At 42.2% G+C, this 16,671-nt stretch overlaps 1 protein-coding gene across 1 annotated transcript in view; it reads left to right on the top strand.

Moving 5' to 3' along the window:
* KCNU1 (potassium calcium-activated channel subfamily U member 1) overlaps positions 1 to 16,671 on the top strand; it is a 101,213-nt gene that overhangs the window by 29,329 nt on the left and 55,213 nt on the right. The window contains 1 exon segment of the mRNA XM_019514516.1: positions 11,508 to 11,607. Within this exon segment, the coding sequence (XP_019370061.1) occupies positions 11,508 to 11,607 (100 nt within the window).

Here is a 16,671-nt window from a genome sequence, read left to right on the forward strand (position 1 = left end):
CCCCCCCCCCCCCCCAAATATACATCAAGAATTCTTATTTTATTTCTTTTTATGGGGGTAGAGGTGACTGAGTGCATCTAGATTTTTTTTTTTTTTAAATAGGGTTAGAGATGGTTGATTTTTCCCTCTCCCCCATCAAAATGCATTCAGAACACCCCAACCTGGTCTGTTTGGGAGGAGTGGGGCAAAGTTATAAGACTACAGTGTCCCAAATTTGCTTACATTTTTAGTTGCATGCAGGATTTTGATTAAAGCTGTCTTCCCTCCAACAGCACACACAAAATTCATATCCATGTTATTGCCCACCTAAAAGAAATTCCCAAGAAATGAGTCTGTATATCAAGGAAAGTGACTTTATTAGCACCATTTAACAAAAGGAGTCCTATAAAGTTGGTTTGAAGTGAATGAAAAGAAGCCTGTTTGAGTTCTTCGACCACTTATGAGTCCTTCCATCAATACACTTGCCTTGCTAGTCATGGCTTTTCCACGCATTCTGGCCCGAGGCGTGACAAATTTAATAGTGTATATTTTGCTGAGTTGTTGACTTTTGTTTTTCATTCCTGTTAAGTTACTAGCTAGGTACAAAAGAATGTGTGTGCACCAGGCCCCATGTGGCTGCTGCACCGTGCTGTCTCATTCCCATTTTTGTCCTGGATGAGAGTTCATTTACCCAAGCAAAGGATTAATAAAAACTGAATTAGATGAAAGTGAAAGCCAGGTTAAAAAGCAAATGTTAGTTCTTTCTTTAATTGAAATTTATCTAGTATCTGGATAATTGCTCATAAATACCTGCTGGGTTGCCAAGCCTAAGTTGGGGCTTGTCAGTCTTTAATAAATCTAAAGGAATTAAAGTCTCGCTCTTTGATGCTAACCATCTCATCCCAACCCAAAGGCAAGGCAAAACAAAGCAATAATGCTAAGCACTCCAGCATTCAGTTAATCTGGCAGAATGCATCACGATCTTTATGAATGTGAGCGAGGGGCTGTGCAGGAGCTCGCGAAAAGGTCATCGGTATTTTTGGAGCGATAAATCATGGAGGGAAAGATTTGCATTTTGGCTGTATAAAATCCAGGGTCGGATTAGAGAGAGAATACTTTGCAGTAATATTTCTCTGCTGACTTGTTTTATTAGCTTCCTTTAAACATGTTACATTATTGCTTATAGAATTTCATTTACTTGGATTGGCAGCTTGATAAATATGTCTATTGGCGATGATTTGGATTGCTCTGGGCATTAATATTATTAAAACCTGTCACAAGGAAATGTCTGAAAGATGACTTACTGTAAAGATTACAGCATGAAATAAATCATACAATGGTATTTGTTACCGTTTATGGCCTCTTGGAGCCGAGTCAATCCCTTTTTATGTTGCATTATTTTTCAAGTTTTTATAGCCTTACATTATATATCGCTGTCAGAAATGAACAGATGGGGTGTCAAACACGAGCCTTCTGAATAATTCCCACCCTCGGGTTATTTGTATGAAGGACAAGTGTAAAACTGTGTTCTCAAGAAAAAGGAGATAGATAGAGGTGGAGAAAGTGTTGCTACAATAAGCAAGATCCTTTTTGTCAGCATACACATTGTGTTTTTGATCCCTACCTGGCATTTACCCTGCAGGAGTGGAGGGGTCTGGAAAGTTGAGCTGTCTCTGTTTTGGTTAGGGAAAAACCTAACTTACAAGTTAACCAAGTTTCAGTTTCCCTTTGTTTTTCTGCTGATACAATGCCAGCGGAGCGGGTATTTTATTTTTCAGAGAATTTAGAAAAGCCTGGAACTTTTCCATCTCTCTTTTGTCTAGATCATCTTTGTGGAACAAGATTTCTCTACGAAATTTTTGGGGTGCTCAGGGGCACCTGGAAAAAGGAATGGCAAAGGAGCAAGGAGTAGAAAATGAAGTCAATACTTTTGATTGGCTTTATGTTAAGATATTGAGAAGGTAGTTTCTCATTTTATCTACACTTTCCAATTTTGTTTAAAAAAAAAAAAATCATTGTTCCTGTGCAAATAAATGGATGGTGTTTGTGATAACAAAGGAAGGAATTGGGAAGAGGTAGGCAAAGTCGCATGAAATGTTTTTTTTTCTGTGAATATTTGTGAACTTAATCTAAAGCAAGGTGTTTCTGGGTTACGGAGGATATTGTTTTACATTCCACTCTTTGCTCCATTGCGGAGTCCTATGATTCTTGCAGTAATTTATCAAGAAGTCCTTGTCAGTGCCAAGATGACAGATTAGATGGGCTGATAGATACAGTGAACTGATAAATACATATGAAGTTAATTAGGCTTATCTAGCTTGGGAAAAGCAGGTGAGAGACCTTAATCCCACAGTATTCTCCCTCTCTCTTTCTGTTGCAACATCCTCAAGTGCCTACCTTGCAAATGAATCCAACCTCAGCTCCAGCCATGTTACTTTGATTCCACTACTCCTTTTCTTTTATATGTGTATCTTCAGATCCACCCTAATTTATTGTTCCAACACCTGAGCATTGGGGTGAGCCTTGCTCAAAGATCCTTTTTGATCTTCAGCATAACTTGTATAACCATCTGTCCTCCCTAATTTGCCTAGTCGTTACCAATATTACTTTCAACAATCAGTATAAGGGTAATAAGAAGTGGTAGCATAGCATATAAGACCTCCTGCCAAGTGCCACATGAACAGTACAAGTTGAACCCCATCCATTTACTGGTGCCAGCGAGAGGTACACAATTATTCCATTGACAGCTAATGACAAATCTGCATTAGGTCAGGAATTCCTAAGATGTGTCAGGTAAATCCCTAGCTTCACTGAATTCAGTGGAAGCTTTGACATGGACTTAACTGGAGCCAGGATTTCAGCAATGATCTCTTTCCCAACTTAAAGCAGTGCTGATATCCGTATGCTTGCCTCTGCCTTTTCCTGTTCCCTCCCTTTAGGCTACGCTGCACCGACTGCAGAATGCCATGCCCCAAGAGGTGACAACCCTTGTCCTTAAATACCGTACCTTAGCTGACTTCTTCATTTGTTCCTACATTTCACTGTTCAGTTAGTTTTAAAGACACCCAGTGACATGTTCCAGCCTTGTACACTACTCCATTATGCTCTCAGCCTTTGCCTCCCTTTGCTTTTTCCCTGAGGCTGATGAGAGAGACTTCCTCTCTGTAATGTCTGCCATTCACTGCATTAATTTACCACGTTATATCTCATGTGAAAGCAGGTTCTTTCCTTCTTCCCTGTGCCTCTGAATTCTCACTTCTCATTCCTATTGCCAAACCTTCCAAAGGGTTTGGGGGATATACTCTTTTTGCTATGTAAAGCAAAAGTGCATTGCACAGTGCAAATGGTGTTGCACCCACCCATATATTACTAACCCCGTTACACGATATAATAATACAAGCACTGTAAGACTTTGCATGAATGCAAAGTCCAACTGGAAAAGGATAAGCTTCGTAATAAGATTTCTCTATGAACTTGTGCAAACTTTATAATTTGGTCAGCTCCTGATTTTTAATGAGTGCGCCGAGAATGACTGAAGCCTCTGGCAGCACGCACTTGATATTTTAATTACCCACAGTAATTCTGACAATTACACAAATGTCATAAATCACATCATAATGACCCTTTTAAAAAAAAAAAAAAAAGCCTATTAAATGACTGGATGGGGAACTGAGTTAAACAGGTGCACAGTGGATTAGCAAGGAGGTGGAAACTCTGGCCTACAAGCTATTTGTCTAAATGTTGTTGGTTGGACTGATTGGAAGGCTCTTCTACAGAATTTCACCCTTTCTGCTTAGTCCTCCCTTACTTTTGTCGTCTTGAGTCCAAAGACCCATTACATTACTGGGTCCATCTTCCTAAGAGTGCACTATTGTTTTTTGTCTGGCCAACTCTCTCTGGAGCAGGTCAGCCCCAGGACTGCTGTTCTTGTGCCATTATCAGCACCCAAGCTAGCTAGCTTACAGCTAACTCGTGGATGGCTGTGTTAGTTGCCATTTTGTACGCAACTTAGGCATCCTCTCAGTTCCTCATCTATAAACTAGGAAATATGATCCTTCCTTTTTTGTTGGATTGTGAGTTTCTTGGAGCAGAAACTCTTTTGTGTCTATGTGCATCTATAATGCCTGGTACACTGGGACTGATCATGGCTAGGCATGAACGTAAGAAAAATAATTACTAGCAATAAACAAAACCTGTAGGAGAGACTGGATTTGAAGGCTTAAGTGACTTTGGACCAGATGCCCGCACGAGAGTCTAAGGAAGGATGGCTGTATCGGGAGCTAAATATTGGTAACAACCAAGTGAGTACAAGGGTCCAGAGTAGGGCTCAACCCAGCCAGAAAGGGACTGAGAAAGCTGAGGGGTCCCCCTTTCCCACCACATCCATTGCTGGCGGTAGTTTAGTAGGGTGCTATAGGTGAAGGCCAGTCGCAGCTTGGGAGCAAAGGGTGAAAGAGTGAAAGGACATTTTGTCTGCTAGGTGTTCCTGAAGGGGAGCGCAGGTGCATGTTACCTCTTACAAAAGGCAGAGGCAAGAAGGACAATCTTGCTTTAAGAAGACTTAAGAAGAAAGGCCTTAGAGCAACAGAGATCACAGGCTAGAAAGTCTGTCTACCCAACAATATTGGGGCTGTCCCCAGCACAACCTGCTACTCAGCTTGGTCCTGGCTCCCTGGATTTGGCCCATAGTGAGAATCACTTCTATTATCTAAGATTTCAACCATGCCAAGTTCTGGTCTTTCGATTATTTTGCTATTAATAACGTCATGATAAGTGGGTGGAAGTAGCTAATGGCTCTCAGCCATGCATGATCCCAAATGTTCCCATGCTCTATTCTCCTGTAAACCTTGACAGATTGGGAGTGCTTAGTAAAATATTGTAACACTCAACACGCATTTACAAGAAAGCGATCTGTCCCATGACAGCTTCCAGATGTGTGAGTATGTGCAATTTCATAATTCAGGAACAGATTCTATTGCCCTCTGCAGATCCCCCATCAGCCTGTTCACAAGCACTGTTGATAATTAAATTAACCCACTAACTAGCCATGCAAATTCTGATAAGCAGTGACCAAAAAAAAAAAAACAGGGAACTGTCAAGAAGTTCTCAGAAAATGACAAGGTTGTCATCAGAGATTATTCGTCATTAAGATGAAATTTGTTTTTCCTTCCCGTTTGCCAAATTCTCCTTTGTCCCTTTGTACATGTCAACTGTTTTCAGGTTTTAATCTGATAGCTAAGGGCCCAATTCTGCTACCTGAACTCAAGCTGCATAGTACCTTAGACTGTGTCAACATGGCTCCAAAGTGCCAACAAAAGATAAGTCTGCCCCCCCCCCCTTGTAGGCACTCTGTGTGACACCCAGATGCAAATTTGGCAGCGGAGGCAATTCAAGGATGCACCTAGGAAGCTCGGACAAGCCCTGAGGATGTACCTCGGGCCAAGGAGCAGGATCTCTACCAATGGGGAGCCTGATAGCGGTGACTCAGGACCTCTTGGACACGCCATCTGTCCTCCCTAATTTGCACAGAAGAGATGAGTCAGTCTTTTGGCAATGCCCTTGGGCTAGCTGAGCAGGCCACATAGATCTAGCTGGAGCCACTCTTTAGAATCCTCTTCTTTTGTATGGCTAGAGCAAGCAATGGCAGAGAAAGAGCAGGTTAATCAAAGTTGTATATTTAGATTTGATAGCCAGTTGAGGACATCTGGGTTGGCTGGGTGGATTGCTTCAATTCCTCTTTGATATGCAAGTTCAGGGGAGTTTGCAACATGACTCATTGACTGCACCTCATCGCAAAAGCAGTTCAGTGAGTCCTTGATGTCCCATTGGTTCAATAAATAGGCACACCTTCCACGTCCTATACAAATGTGGTTCAGTGTGGTCCAATATCTACACTGCAAGTGGAAACCTTGAAGCTCGATGGTCAGATTTACAACCAAATATTTGTTGCATGCTCTTTAGAATTGAATGACAGCAGGACACAGTGCGACTAGCAGCATGAAGCCATACGTTTTGAAATTTAATGTTCTCCTCCTACTCCTCCTCCCTGCTAAAGTCTGACCAGTAATGACTTGGAGTCTAAAACTTTTCATTGTGAATGAGTGCATTGAACCGTTCAGTTGTGGGACTTCTTTTTTACATGCATCAGAACAGATGGACTTGGACTTTTCAGCACTTCACACAATAACGCAAAACCAGATCCCTTTTTACAAGTGCTATGTCTCAAGTCTGTCCCATGAATGGAAGGCATTTTCCTTTCTACATCTCAATGAAGTTCTTCCTAACGTCTAGAGTAGATTTAGACTAGACATTAGGAGAAACTTCTTTATGATAAAGGTTACCACAATTTGGGAGGTGGTGCTCTCCCCTACCTTGGGGGGCTTTAAGAGGAGACTCGAGAAACACCTGGCTGGGGTCATCTAACCCCAGCACTCTTTCCAGCCCAGGGCAGGGGGTCAGACTCAATGATCTACTGAAGTCCCTTCTGACTCTAGAAATCTTTGAAATCTATGAAAATGGTTACATTTTGCCATTGGTATTATGTCGTGACTAGGAATTGGGAGCCAAGAGTTGGGATCACTGAAGGTAAAAGTGGTTCTAACATATTACATACGTGTGCGTGCGCGTGCACACACACACACACACTAAATTCATGTATTGTGTGTGGCAGGAGAAGCTGCATTGTGGTTAGCCCAATCATAACCTTTGAGAACATCTTCAGAGATCTTACAATGGATGTCATTATTAATAAACTACAGTTTTCTGTACTTTGGATCGAAAAACACACATTCGGTAAGCAACAGGATGCCCAGTTTTCTTGTGATAATCCTACTATCATTAAATCTCAGAAGTGCTAGACTTGCTGCAACTGGTTTGTAACCGTGTGTGATGCACGATGTGTTCTTACCTGGGTAAGTTAGCAACTTTCCTAAGGAAAGCTATTAGAATAGAGGGTGAATGGGGAGAAGGACTGTGATGACAGGTGGCTGGAAAAGGAGATGTCTTTGTTTTCAGGTCAAACAGCTACATCATGCTAAAGCGGCTTAAAGTACTCATTAGACCATCTAGCCCACCTCTCAAGCAATGCAGCATTGGTTGTCCATAGTGTTGCCATCTCTCATGATTTTATCTACTGAAGTACTAGGTCTTTGTGACACACTGCATGGGCAGCTTTCAGGTCCTCATTGTTGCAGTAGATCCTTGTACTTATTTCTATAGCCGCATGCTATTGGTGCTAACTAAAGGTGCTGTAGTTGTAAAGCAGCTCAGACTGGGAGACTAGAGATTGGAGTCTAACCCTGACCCTTGCATCAGTGTACTGTGCGACTTTGGGCAAAACCTGTCACATTTTTCTCCTTTGGCGGTTCAGGTGGTTAGCTCATCCAGCTCTTGAAACTCCAGGGCTTTGTTCATAACTGGGGACTTCAGGTAATACTGTAATAAACATTCATTATTACTATTATTATTGACTGTTAAAACCTTAGTGATTCCAACATAATCCTGTTGACTTCACTGGGGTTGCATGTATGTAGCTAAAGGGCTGATTCAGTTCAGTATATGTAATTAAAAATATTTTTAAATGCGTATCGTTAGGCTTGGTCTTACTGGTTGTGTGATGTGTTTGTTAATTATTTGATGGACTACTCTAAATAATGATACTTTGTAATTATGCCCAGCACCTCTACATACATTAATTAATTAAGCCTCACAGTTGCATGTGAGGTAGGGAAAGCACTTTTAATGCATTGAAATTTAAATGATATAAATGAATCCTTGATGAACAGGTAAAGCACAGGCAAGCGCAATATTCTCACACAGCGGGGAAAGACTTTGTAGGAACCTTCTCGAGTACAGGAGATTTTTGTTTTGTGCGTGAAACTCCAGTCCTCCCCGAAGGGTATGTTTAACATATGTGCAGAGCTGGGAGTGATCCAGAAAACAGTAAGAGGAATCCCAAATGGTCTGTCTGCTGAACAACCCACAAGACATGCATTAAATCATTCACAAGGACACAATGCAGCAAACAATGCAATGACATCAGGGTCAATTGTGCCAGTAGGCTGTGGCCTTTTTAAGCTCCAGCTGTTGAATCAACCTGGCTACTTCTTTCAGGTGCCTAATTTCTTTCTTGTTTCGGAAGTCTTCTGCAGTGGCAGCTCAGAGGTCTGATGTATGTTGATTATTTGGGTGTAAAGGTGCAATATCTCCAGTCACCACTAGTTAAAAGAGGCTGTTTTCTGTCCACTCTCCTTTATCTGTTCCAGTTGTCATTCTGGGAGATGGGAGGGAGTGTCGTGTCCCGAGGACTCGCTAGTGCTCTTGGCTTGCAGAAGTGGAAGGAAAACAAACGAGCACTGATCTCAGTGGCACATGCTCAACCCCTGATGCTAAAACTCACTTTTAAGTGCATTCTTGTGCTGTGAGGACTGAAAGATCCCAGGTCAGAATGCTGCAGACTGGGGATTCAAAAGAGATTTCAGAGCTTTGCAAAGACATTGTGAAGGATTTAAAGATAGTTTATCAGCAGGAAGTTGTTGGCAGCTGAAGATATGATAAAAGGGCTTCTGCTCCTGTCTTGTAATGCTATAGACAACTGTTAATCACTCCTCCTAGTCCGCATACAAAGTTTGAAACCTTATGGATCTGTCTAACTGTCTTCTAGCATAGCTCAGAGCTATGATACCTACCCACAATTCAATAAGACAGGACTGATGGGTTTATGTTACATTATGACTGTGAGCTTATGCCAAAAGAAAATTAATTTCACTATCATGGCATAGTTATCTGTCATTTCAACTCTAGTATACCTGTGATTGCTGTCATCTTGGTCAACAGACTAGTTTAAACAGGGACCATTTACAGGTAAACTCATGAGCATCTCTACAGTGAAGGCTTGTAGTGGCAGCTATAATTGACTCATATTCTTTGTTAGTTGGAAAGAAAAGAGACACTACCAGTGGGAGAAGCAAGGGTGTTTGGGGGGGTGGCGCTTGGGTATCTTTATTGGACTAACTGTATAATTGGGAAAGCTATTAGGCTTTTGGGCACAAAGGGCCCTTCTTCCTCCTTTGCACCGGGTGAGTTACACGCTTGCTTCTATGAAGCCAAATTTTCAGACTTTCAGCTGTAATTGGAGATGGGCTTGCAAACAGTTCCCTTTCCAAAATTAACTTTTCTGAAGTGCTCAGTACCCAGCAGTTCCTTTTCAGGCATTTAATGCCTGATTTTTCAAAACAGCTCGGCATCCAGGGTGGCCATTCTTTTGACGATCTTGGCCTAAGTTGTGCCTGCTGATCTCTGTAAAGTGTGGCCAAGGACTGGTTTGATAGGTTGATGTCTATGCACCACAAATGTACCATTGCCTACTTCCAAGCACCCAAATTTTCAGTGAGAAGTGATCTATTACTTTCCCAAGGAATGGGGATTTCTGTAAGGATCATGTCATTTTCAGAACGTATTGCAGAACAAAACCTCAGTTAAAGAGCAGTGAGCTAAATCAGACCCTGCTTTGCCTTGGCAAGGACATCAGGTGGATGCTTTTATGATGAAGTGAATTTCTCACAGTCCTTTTTTTCAGTTTAGGACTCGCAGGTGTTTCCTGTAAGGCATATATATTTCCTATAATATTAGAATGAAGAGAGATGTCATTCATGACAGATGGTAGTTTTATGATGATAGGGAAGTATACACTGATTGATTTGTAGAGCTGAGTCAAGTTAAAAGAGCTTCTGAGATGATCATCTCCAACTTGCCAACATACCATTTAATCACTGGCTGAGATTCATTATCTGGGCAGGAAGGAGGAGGCCTTGAGTGCTGGGGAGGAGTCGCATAGTTAATGGACACAACCCATCTACATTTGGCATCAGGCTGCCTGGATAAATGGGAGAGATTTAAAAGGGCACAGGTTCATTTATCCCTCTCTATATATCAATTACTGCGGACACTGCAGTCTAGAGAGGCAGTTTAGTGTCTTACTACACAGAGACAAAGAGAAACCCAATTACACTGAAGGGTGGACTATTTTCCATTGGTTAAAGGGAATTCTTTCTCGTGCAAAATGCAATTAGTCTGCAGAACTCACAGCTGCTGGATACGATGGAGACCAAAACCGCAGGATTCTGCAAAGGAGTGGGAAAGGGCTAGCAAGAGTGTCTGAAATCACAGGAAACTGTGATTAACAAATTTTGGTAGGGACATAAAATGTTGTGCCTCAATGTTTAAGCCAGTCTGTAAGAGACAGCTGCCATGGCAGTCAGATTTCATGGGTTATCTGACCCAGTCTGTCAAGTCCTGTGTTCCCTAACCTTGGACTAGTGATGGGAGGGCAGGGTAAGAGGCACTGCTGTTTTGCAAGGAAGCCAGCTCCCTGATTTCTGGTTAGAAGTAAGCCCAGCACGTGTTTTGATGTCTGGGGTGCATCACAGAGAAGGCTAAAGACCTACTTAGGGAACAGTAGTCATTACAGTTTTGCTTAGTAGCATTAATAGACCCATTGCAGCTCTGATAGTCTGTGTTGGTCTTGTGATAGGTGAGCATTTATAAAACCTGGAAACTTGCTCATTTAAAAAAACAAGGCAACCTGTTCTAGGGTGGACAGCTTTAGGCTTTGTTATTAATTCTCTTCAAGCATGGAGAGGTAGCATCCGTCATATGGTCAGGTTTCTGGTCTGTGTCTGAATGAGTTTAACCCTGAGAAGTAGGAACACAGATTCAGAATTTGTTTTTGTGAATATTCTCCAACACAGACCGAATCCAAAGCCTATAGATTCAATGGTTGGGTTTTTTTTCAGTTGTTTTTAGGCTAAACCAGGGTTTCTCTGTTGAAGAACATCCCTACTGAGGAGCCCATTGGTTAAAATAGTCATGGGAAGTCAGCGCCAAATAAACACCATCCAAGTGAAACACCCTAAGAAATTGAAGAAATAATTTGCAGAATACTGTTTTTCTTGTATTTCTGTGGTTCTGTTCAGTATTAACAGCACCATTTATGTTCTCTGTATTACCACATCCTCACTGCAGCCACCTGGTAGCAGGGACAAAGTAAGACTATGGCATGGCTCAGCCTGCACTACAAAGTTTTGCTAGCAGAATTCAAGTCTGGGCAAAACTGTGAGTGCTTCTAACTTCAAAGCTCCTTGGTGATGAACAACCCAGCCAGCAGAAGGCCCTTGTAAACTGGTGGCAGCTGTGGTCCTTTCCACAGGCTTCACTTTGTGCTCTGTATGCCTAGCTGCTGCAGTGGAGCCACACAGAGTCTCCAGAAGTGTATGCATGTGTACATGCTCTGGCATCTGGCCATTGGGAGCTGCTGTCTCCTGCTTAGAGGCAGGTAAGTATAGATGCATCCCATACAACATGCCAGGTACTCTGTCTGATCTTGTGTGCCACTGTGGGACATGACAGCTATGACTCGGACAAAGAGGGTTTCCTGCAAACCAGTGCAAAGATTATTTCAAGCTGCATGTATTGTTGCTGCCATTGCTGTGCAGACGTGACCTAGCCAATCGATTGCTCTGTCTCTATAGTGCTTCAGATGTCATGGGGGACAAGAACAGTGATGCCATGCTTGATTCAACAGGAATGTTCCATTGGTGCCGTGCTGTGTCATTGGAAAAAGCCATCCTGGTAAGTGTAACGTAATTAGCTTTGCTGTATATTACTGTTTTCAGATACTGTATTGTAAAAATCTAAGGGCTTTGCCTGTCTTCAGGAACTGGAAACCATTGTGCGCTGAGTACTAAGGAAACATTCACACCTGCACTGTGTGCTTGTCATGCTTGTTCTCTTAAGGCCATATAGATGTACCTCTGGTTTCAAAGCAATCCCAGAACCGGGGACATGTACAGGTTGCACCACCTTCACTGCTATTTGTATGACCACAGCATCAGAAGGCCCCAGCCAAGACCCATCAGGCTAGGTACTGGACCTAGATGGGGTAAGAGATGGTCCCTACATTGAAAAGGTTGTAATCAAGATAGAGAAGTTGGGCACAGAGAGTATCCTTTCACCTGTCTTGGAGATGGTGATGCGATGCTCAGAAAGATTAAATGACTTGTTCATGGTTAACAAGGGCAGCTATGGCAACTGATTGTTGGCTTCACCACCGTCTTACCCTCTTGAGCTCTTAGTGGCACTCTGGGAGCACACGGAGAAGGGGCTGCCCATACCATATCTCTAAGAGGCATCTAACAAGACTATCTCTGCAGTAAAGCCTGTCCTATGCACCCAGAATGATCAGGACACCTATCACACTTGAGAAACCTGGCAGATAGGAAAAGAGAGACTGATTTTTTTTTCATGTATTTTGTTTTTAAAACACATCGGCCACAGAGTTTAAGGTTCCCTGCACTCGGATTTTATCCGGTTGGGGAATACTTAGAAGTTTTGTACTTTATTTAGTCATAATAAATAAATTATTTATGTAGAAGTGTTTATTCAGTTATCAGTTTTAAAGGGACAAAATCCTACCCAGAATGTCAGGGTGTACTCTGAGCTGCCATAGAGTTGAGAGGAGGCAACCAAATCTTGCACTGAGGTGATCAAAGGTCTCATCAAAAGTACAGAAGGTTTCACGCTGTTCTACCAGCTGGGAGACGTGCAGCAGGTTGGGTTTCATGCGGCTTGAAATGCAGCTTCTTCCTTCTGAACAAGCAAGAGGACCGTATCGCCCAGCAACCTGCAGATAGCTTCCTCATTAGAAATGGGCAAATATCCTGAGAAGCTGGAAGCTCAGCTCAGGGTAGCATTTTGGAAGCATTTAAGGGCTTGCCTGCACAAGGGAATAGGTTGGAACAGCAACTGTGCACTAACTCCCTATTTACCTACTCAGTATCTGTATTGAGGCCTTTTGCATAATCCAACCTAATCCACTTTGGAAGCAGATTAAGCCAAACTGTACAGAGCATGAACATAGAGTAACAGTGGTGTCCTCACCAAGAATTTGGGTACAGTCGTTTCTGCACTTGAAATTCGTATCCCAATTTATTTTACAACAACACCCTGTGCTGGTAATGCTTTAAATGTCTTAAGAGGCTAAATTGCATCTTCCAAAGTGATTTAGAACCCCAAATCCTGGAATTAAAAGTGTAAGACCAGATTGTTAATGGATTTAGATGCATGTAGACCAGTACTGAGAAATACATGGGTATTTGGTGTTGGTTTGTGCCTTTAGGTCTGACCCAGAGCTGGGTTTGAAACTAGAGCTTAGATTTCTAAATGAAGTGCTTTTGAAAATGTTGTCCCTAATTTAATACCTCTTGTTATCCTTGGGGGGGAGGGGAGAAGATTATATTCATTATTGGAGGTGTGAATCTGTTGCAGAAGTGTATCATCTCTGGGCTCCTCTAACTGGACTACTTCTTTCTGGAAAACGAGGGAAGACTCTGGAGCCTGAATTGCTCTATGGTCCATCCCTACCACCTGCTGAACTATAAGAACTGCCATTTTCTGGGTCAGACCATAGGTACATCTTGCCCAATATCCTATGCCAAACAGTGGCAGAGAGTGGATGCTGAAAGGGAGAGTGAACAGGGTATGACCAGGGCTTTTTCTACCGTTCCTCTCCCACTTGCAGCTTCCAGCATTTAAGGTCTAGGAAATTCTGATTCAGCCTTTACCTCTAATTCCCATGCTCAATAACTTATGAAGTACCTTTCCTCCAAGAATTTGGCTAATTCCTTTATGAATCTGATTAAACTGTTAGCTTCTACAACATCTTGTGGCAATGAATTCCACACTTCAGTTACATGCTGGGTGAAAAAGAACGTCCTTTTGTTAGTTTTAAACTTACTGGTTTTGTTTTGTGACCCCTAATTCTTCAGTAACAGCCTCTGATGGGGCACCTTGTCATAGACTTGTTGAAAGTCCAGGTATATTATGTCAGCTGGATCAACCCAAATTGGAATCTCCGTAACTTTTTCCACAGTGAAGATGGATGCCTTTAGTTTCTCGGCAATGGCCCTGTCATCCTTTAGTGCCCCTTTTACACCCTGATCATCCAAAAGCTCAACCCACTCTCTGACGGGTCTTCAGCTTCTAATGTATTTAAAGAATTGTTTATTTTTACCTTTTATGTCTCTAGCAAGTTTCTCCTTTAAATTTATTCTTAGTTTAGGATTTTACATTTGATTTGCCAGAGTTTCTGCTCTTTATTTTCCTGATTAAGATTTATTTTTTATTTTTTGAAAGAGGCCTTTTTCTGTTTATTGCTTCTGCAACTCTACCATTAAACCATGTTGGCTGTCTTTCCATCCACTTTCTATTTTTGTTGTTGTTTGGTTTTGATTTGCGGTGTGCATTTGTTCTCTGCCTCCAATACGGTGTTCTTAAGCAATTCCCATGCTGCTTGCCATGTCTTTACCTTCTTAGGGTGCCCATTTAACTTCTGTCTAACTAGCTTCCTCATTTTGATGTGGTCTCCCTTATTAAATTTAAAGGCTGTCGTGTTAAATTTTCTTCTTATCTTGTCTCCTACATGGATGTCAAACCCCAACTGCATTGTGTTCACTATTGCAGAGCGGTTCAGTAAGGCTTACCCTTTGCACCACATTATGTGTGCTACTTAGGACTAGGTCAAGCATGCCCTTTCCTTTTGTAGGTCTAGGACTAATTGCTCCAGAAAGCAGTCTTTTATAACACCAAGAAATTTGGTCTCTGCATCCTGGCCTGATATTAGATTGACTCAGTCTAGTTGCATATTAATTGAAGTTGCCCATTATTTCTGTGTTTTCTTGCTTTCATAGCCTCTCTCAACTCCATTAGCATTGCTAGCTCACTGCTACCATCCTGGTCTGGGGGTCAGTAATATGTCTCTAGACATACTTTTTCTCTTTTCAAACGTGGAATTTCTACCCAGAGAGATGCTATGGTACCTGTCTCATCCATTGAAAATTCTGCTGTATTTGATATGATCCACAGGGTTTTGCTCTTCTAGCTGACATGCATATAATCTGTGTCCTGCTGCATTCAGATTCAAAAACAGCTTCTAGACTTTGGGTGAAATTCATCTCTATGCAGAGGGTTAGCAGAAGATCTATGCTCTACTGTTGTGAGGGCTCAAGCCAAAGTTAAGAAGTATCTAGGTCCTTTCTTGGTGCTCTACACAGAGGTGGACTGCCATTGTAAGAATAGCTTCCTTCCTGGTATTCCAGCTTCCTGTCTTGGTCAAGGACGTAGTGTTACAAAAAGAAAGAAAAAATGAAAAATGCCAAATGTTCCAGGTCTTAGCTCTATTTTGGGACTAAGATTCAAGTCAACACTTAGTTTCTCCAAAATGGTTCGCCTTTTCCCTGCTGCTCACTTATTATTAGCAATCTAGCAAATTCCATGTTGCCATCTGCAGGGTCTAGAAGTAATCGTTTTTCCAATTGTTCCAATAAAAACACTATAAAATAGATTGTGTTTTTAATTGTTTAGTTCCATCCAGCAGACTATTTGCTGGACTTAAGGCCTGTTACATTAAATACAGCTAAAGGTTTCATTATTCAATTTAAACTAATCTAATTAGTTAGAGAGGATCATTTAATTTCGTTATGATTCTAATCTCTCATCAGGATAGTTTCCCTGACAGGCTTTTGTTTCTCTTGGAAGAAAACCCGTTGGGGAAAGAATATTGCAAGGACTTACCAATTTGACAGTTCTTGATTGGCTAATGTGTACGCACACCTTGTACTTTTCACTGATTGGCTCATGTAAACCAAAGCCACATATCGGTCCTGTAACTCTCCTTAAGTAACATTTTATTACAGAGCATCTTGCCACGCAGGTGGGATGAAGCAGGTAATTGTCCTGCATGTCACAAGGAAGCATGACATCAGACGCCCAGAAATGCAAAATCAGCATCTGCCTTGGGTCAGAAAAGAAGAAAAATTCCATAGCTTGACTGCTGTGGGGCAGAATGCCACCTCTGTCTCTCCCCAAAAACTCTACTCTGTGACAATCTGGTTAACATGGTCCCTGCCGAGGGCAGACATCCCATCCCTTTATGTAACCTGAGTTGGATATGTTCCTGAGGGAGGAGGGAAACCTGCTCCCTCTGCCTACGTGCCTGGCATCACATATCTGGGTGAGGGGCTTGCGTTCCCTATTGTTCTAAGCAATGCCACCCTGACTGGGAGGGGGCTAGAGACCCTGCCAGTCTACCCGGCAACCAGTGCTGCCTTTCAAAGAGGTTGGCTGGCAGCCAACAGGTGCTGGTCTCCATTGGACCAGGTAAATGAAGTCATAAGGTCTACAGAAGTTAAGGACTGCCCAGGAAGAGAGGCAGTAGCCATGATAAAAGAACTCGGAGAGAGAAGCTGGACCATCTGAAACTTGCTCTCTTGAAACTCATGATCAATGAACTGCTTGCCTCCAGAGGGAACCTCCACCTGCCTCTGGATGGCACTCGTGAGTAAGGTACCTGAGATCTAACTAGATCTATAGCTTGCAGTAACTCAGATACGTGATCAAAGCCTACCCAGCCACACTGTTTGCTCCATGGGATTTCTTTGATATTGCTGTACCCTGTACCCTATTCCAAATTTACTTCTTGTAAGCAATAAAGTTCTTCTTTGTACTTAGCATGGGAGACTCGTTGGGAGTGGATCTAGATAATGCCTTGGGGTCCCCTTGGTTTGGCTGACTAAGGGAGACCACTATTTGTGCTTCAGGCTGAGAGAAGCATCCCAAGTTCTTGAAGTGGCTTGAGTA

Source organism: Gavialis gangeticus, unplaced genomic scaffold, assembly GCF_001723915.1.
Source record: "Gavialis gangeticus isolate Ggan-Ray unplaced genomic scaffold, GavGan_comp1, whole genome shotgun sequence".
In the NCBI taxonomy this organism is placed as follows: Eukaryota; Metazoa; Chordata; order Crocodylia; family Gavialidae; genus Gavialis; species Gavialis gangeticus.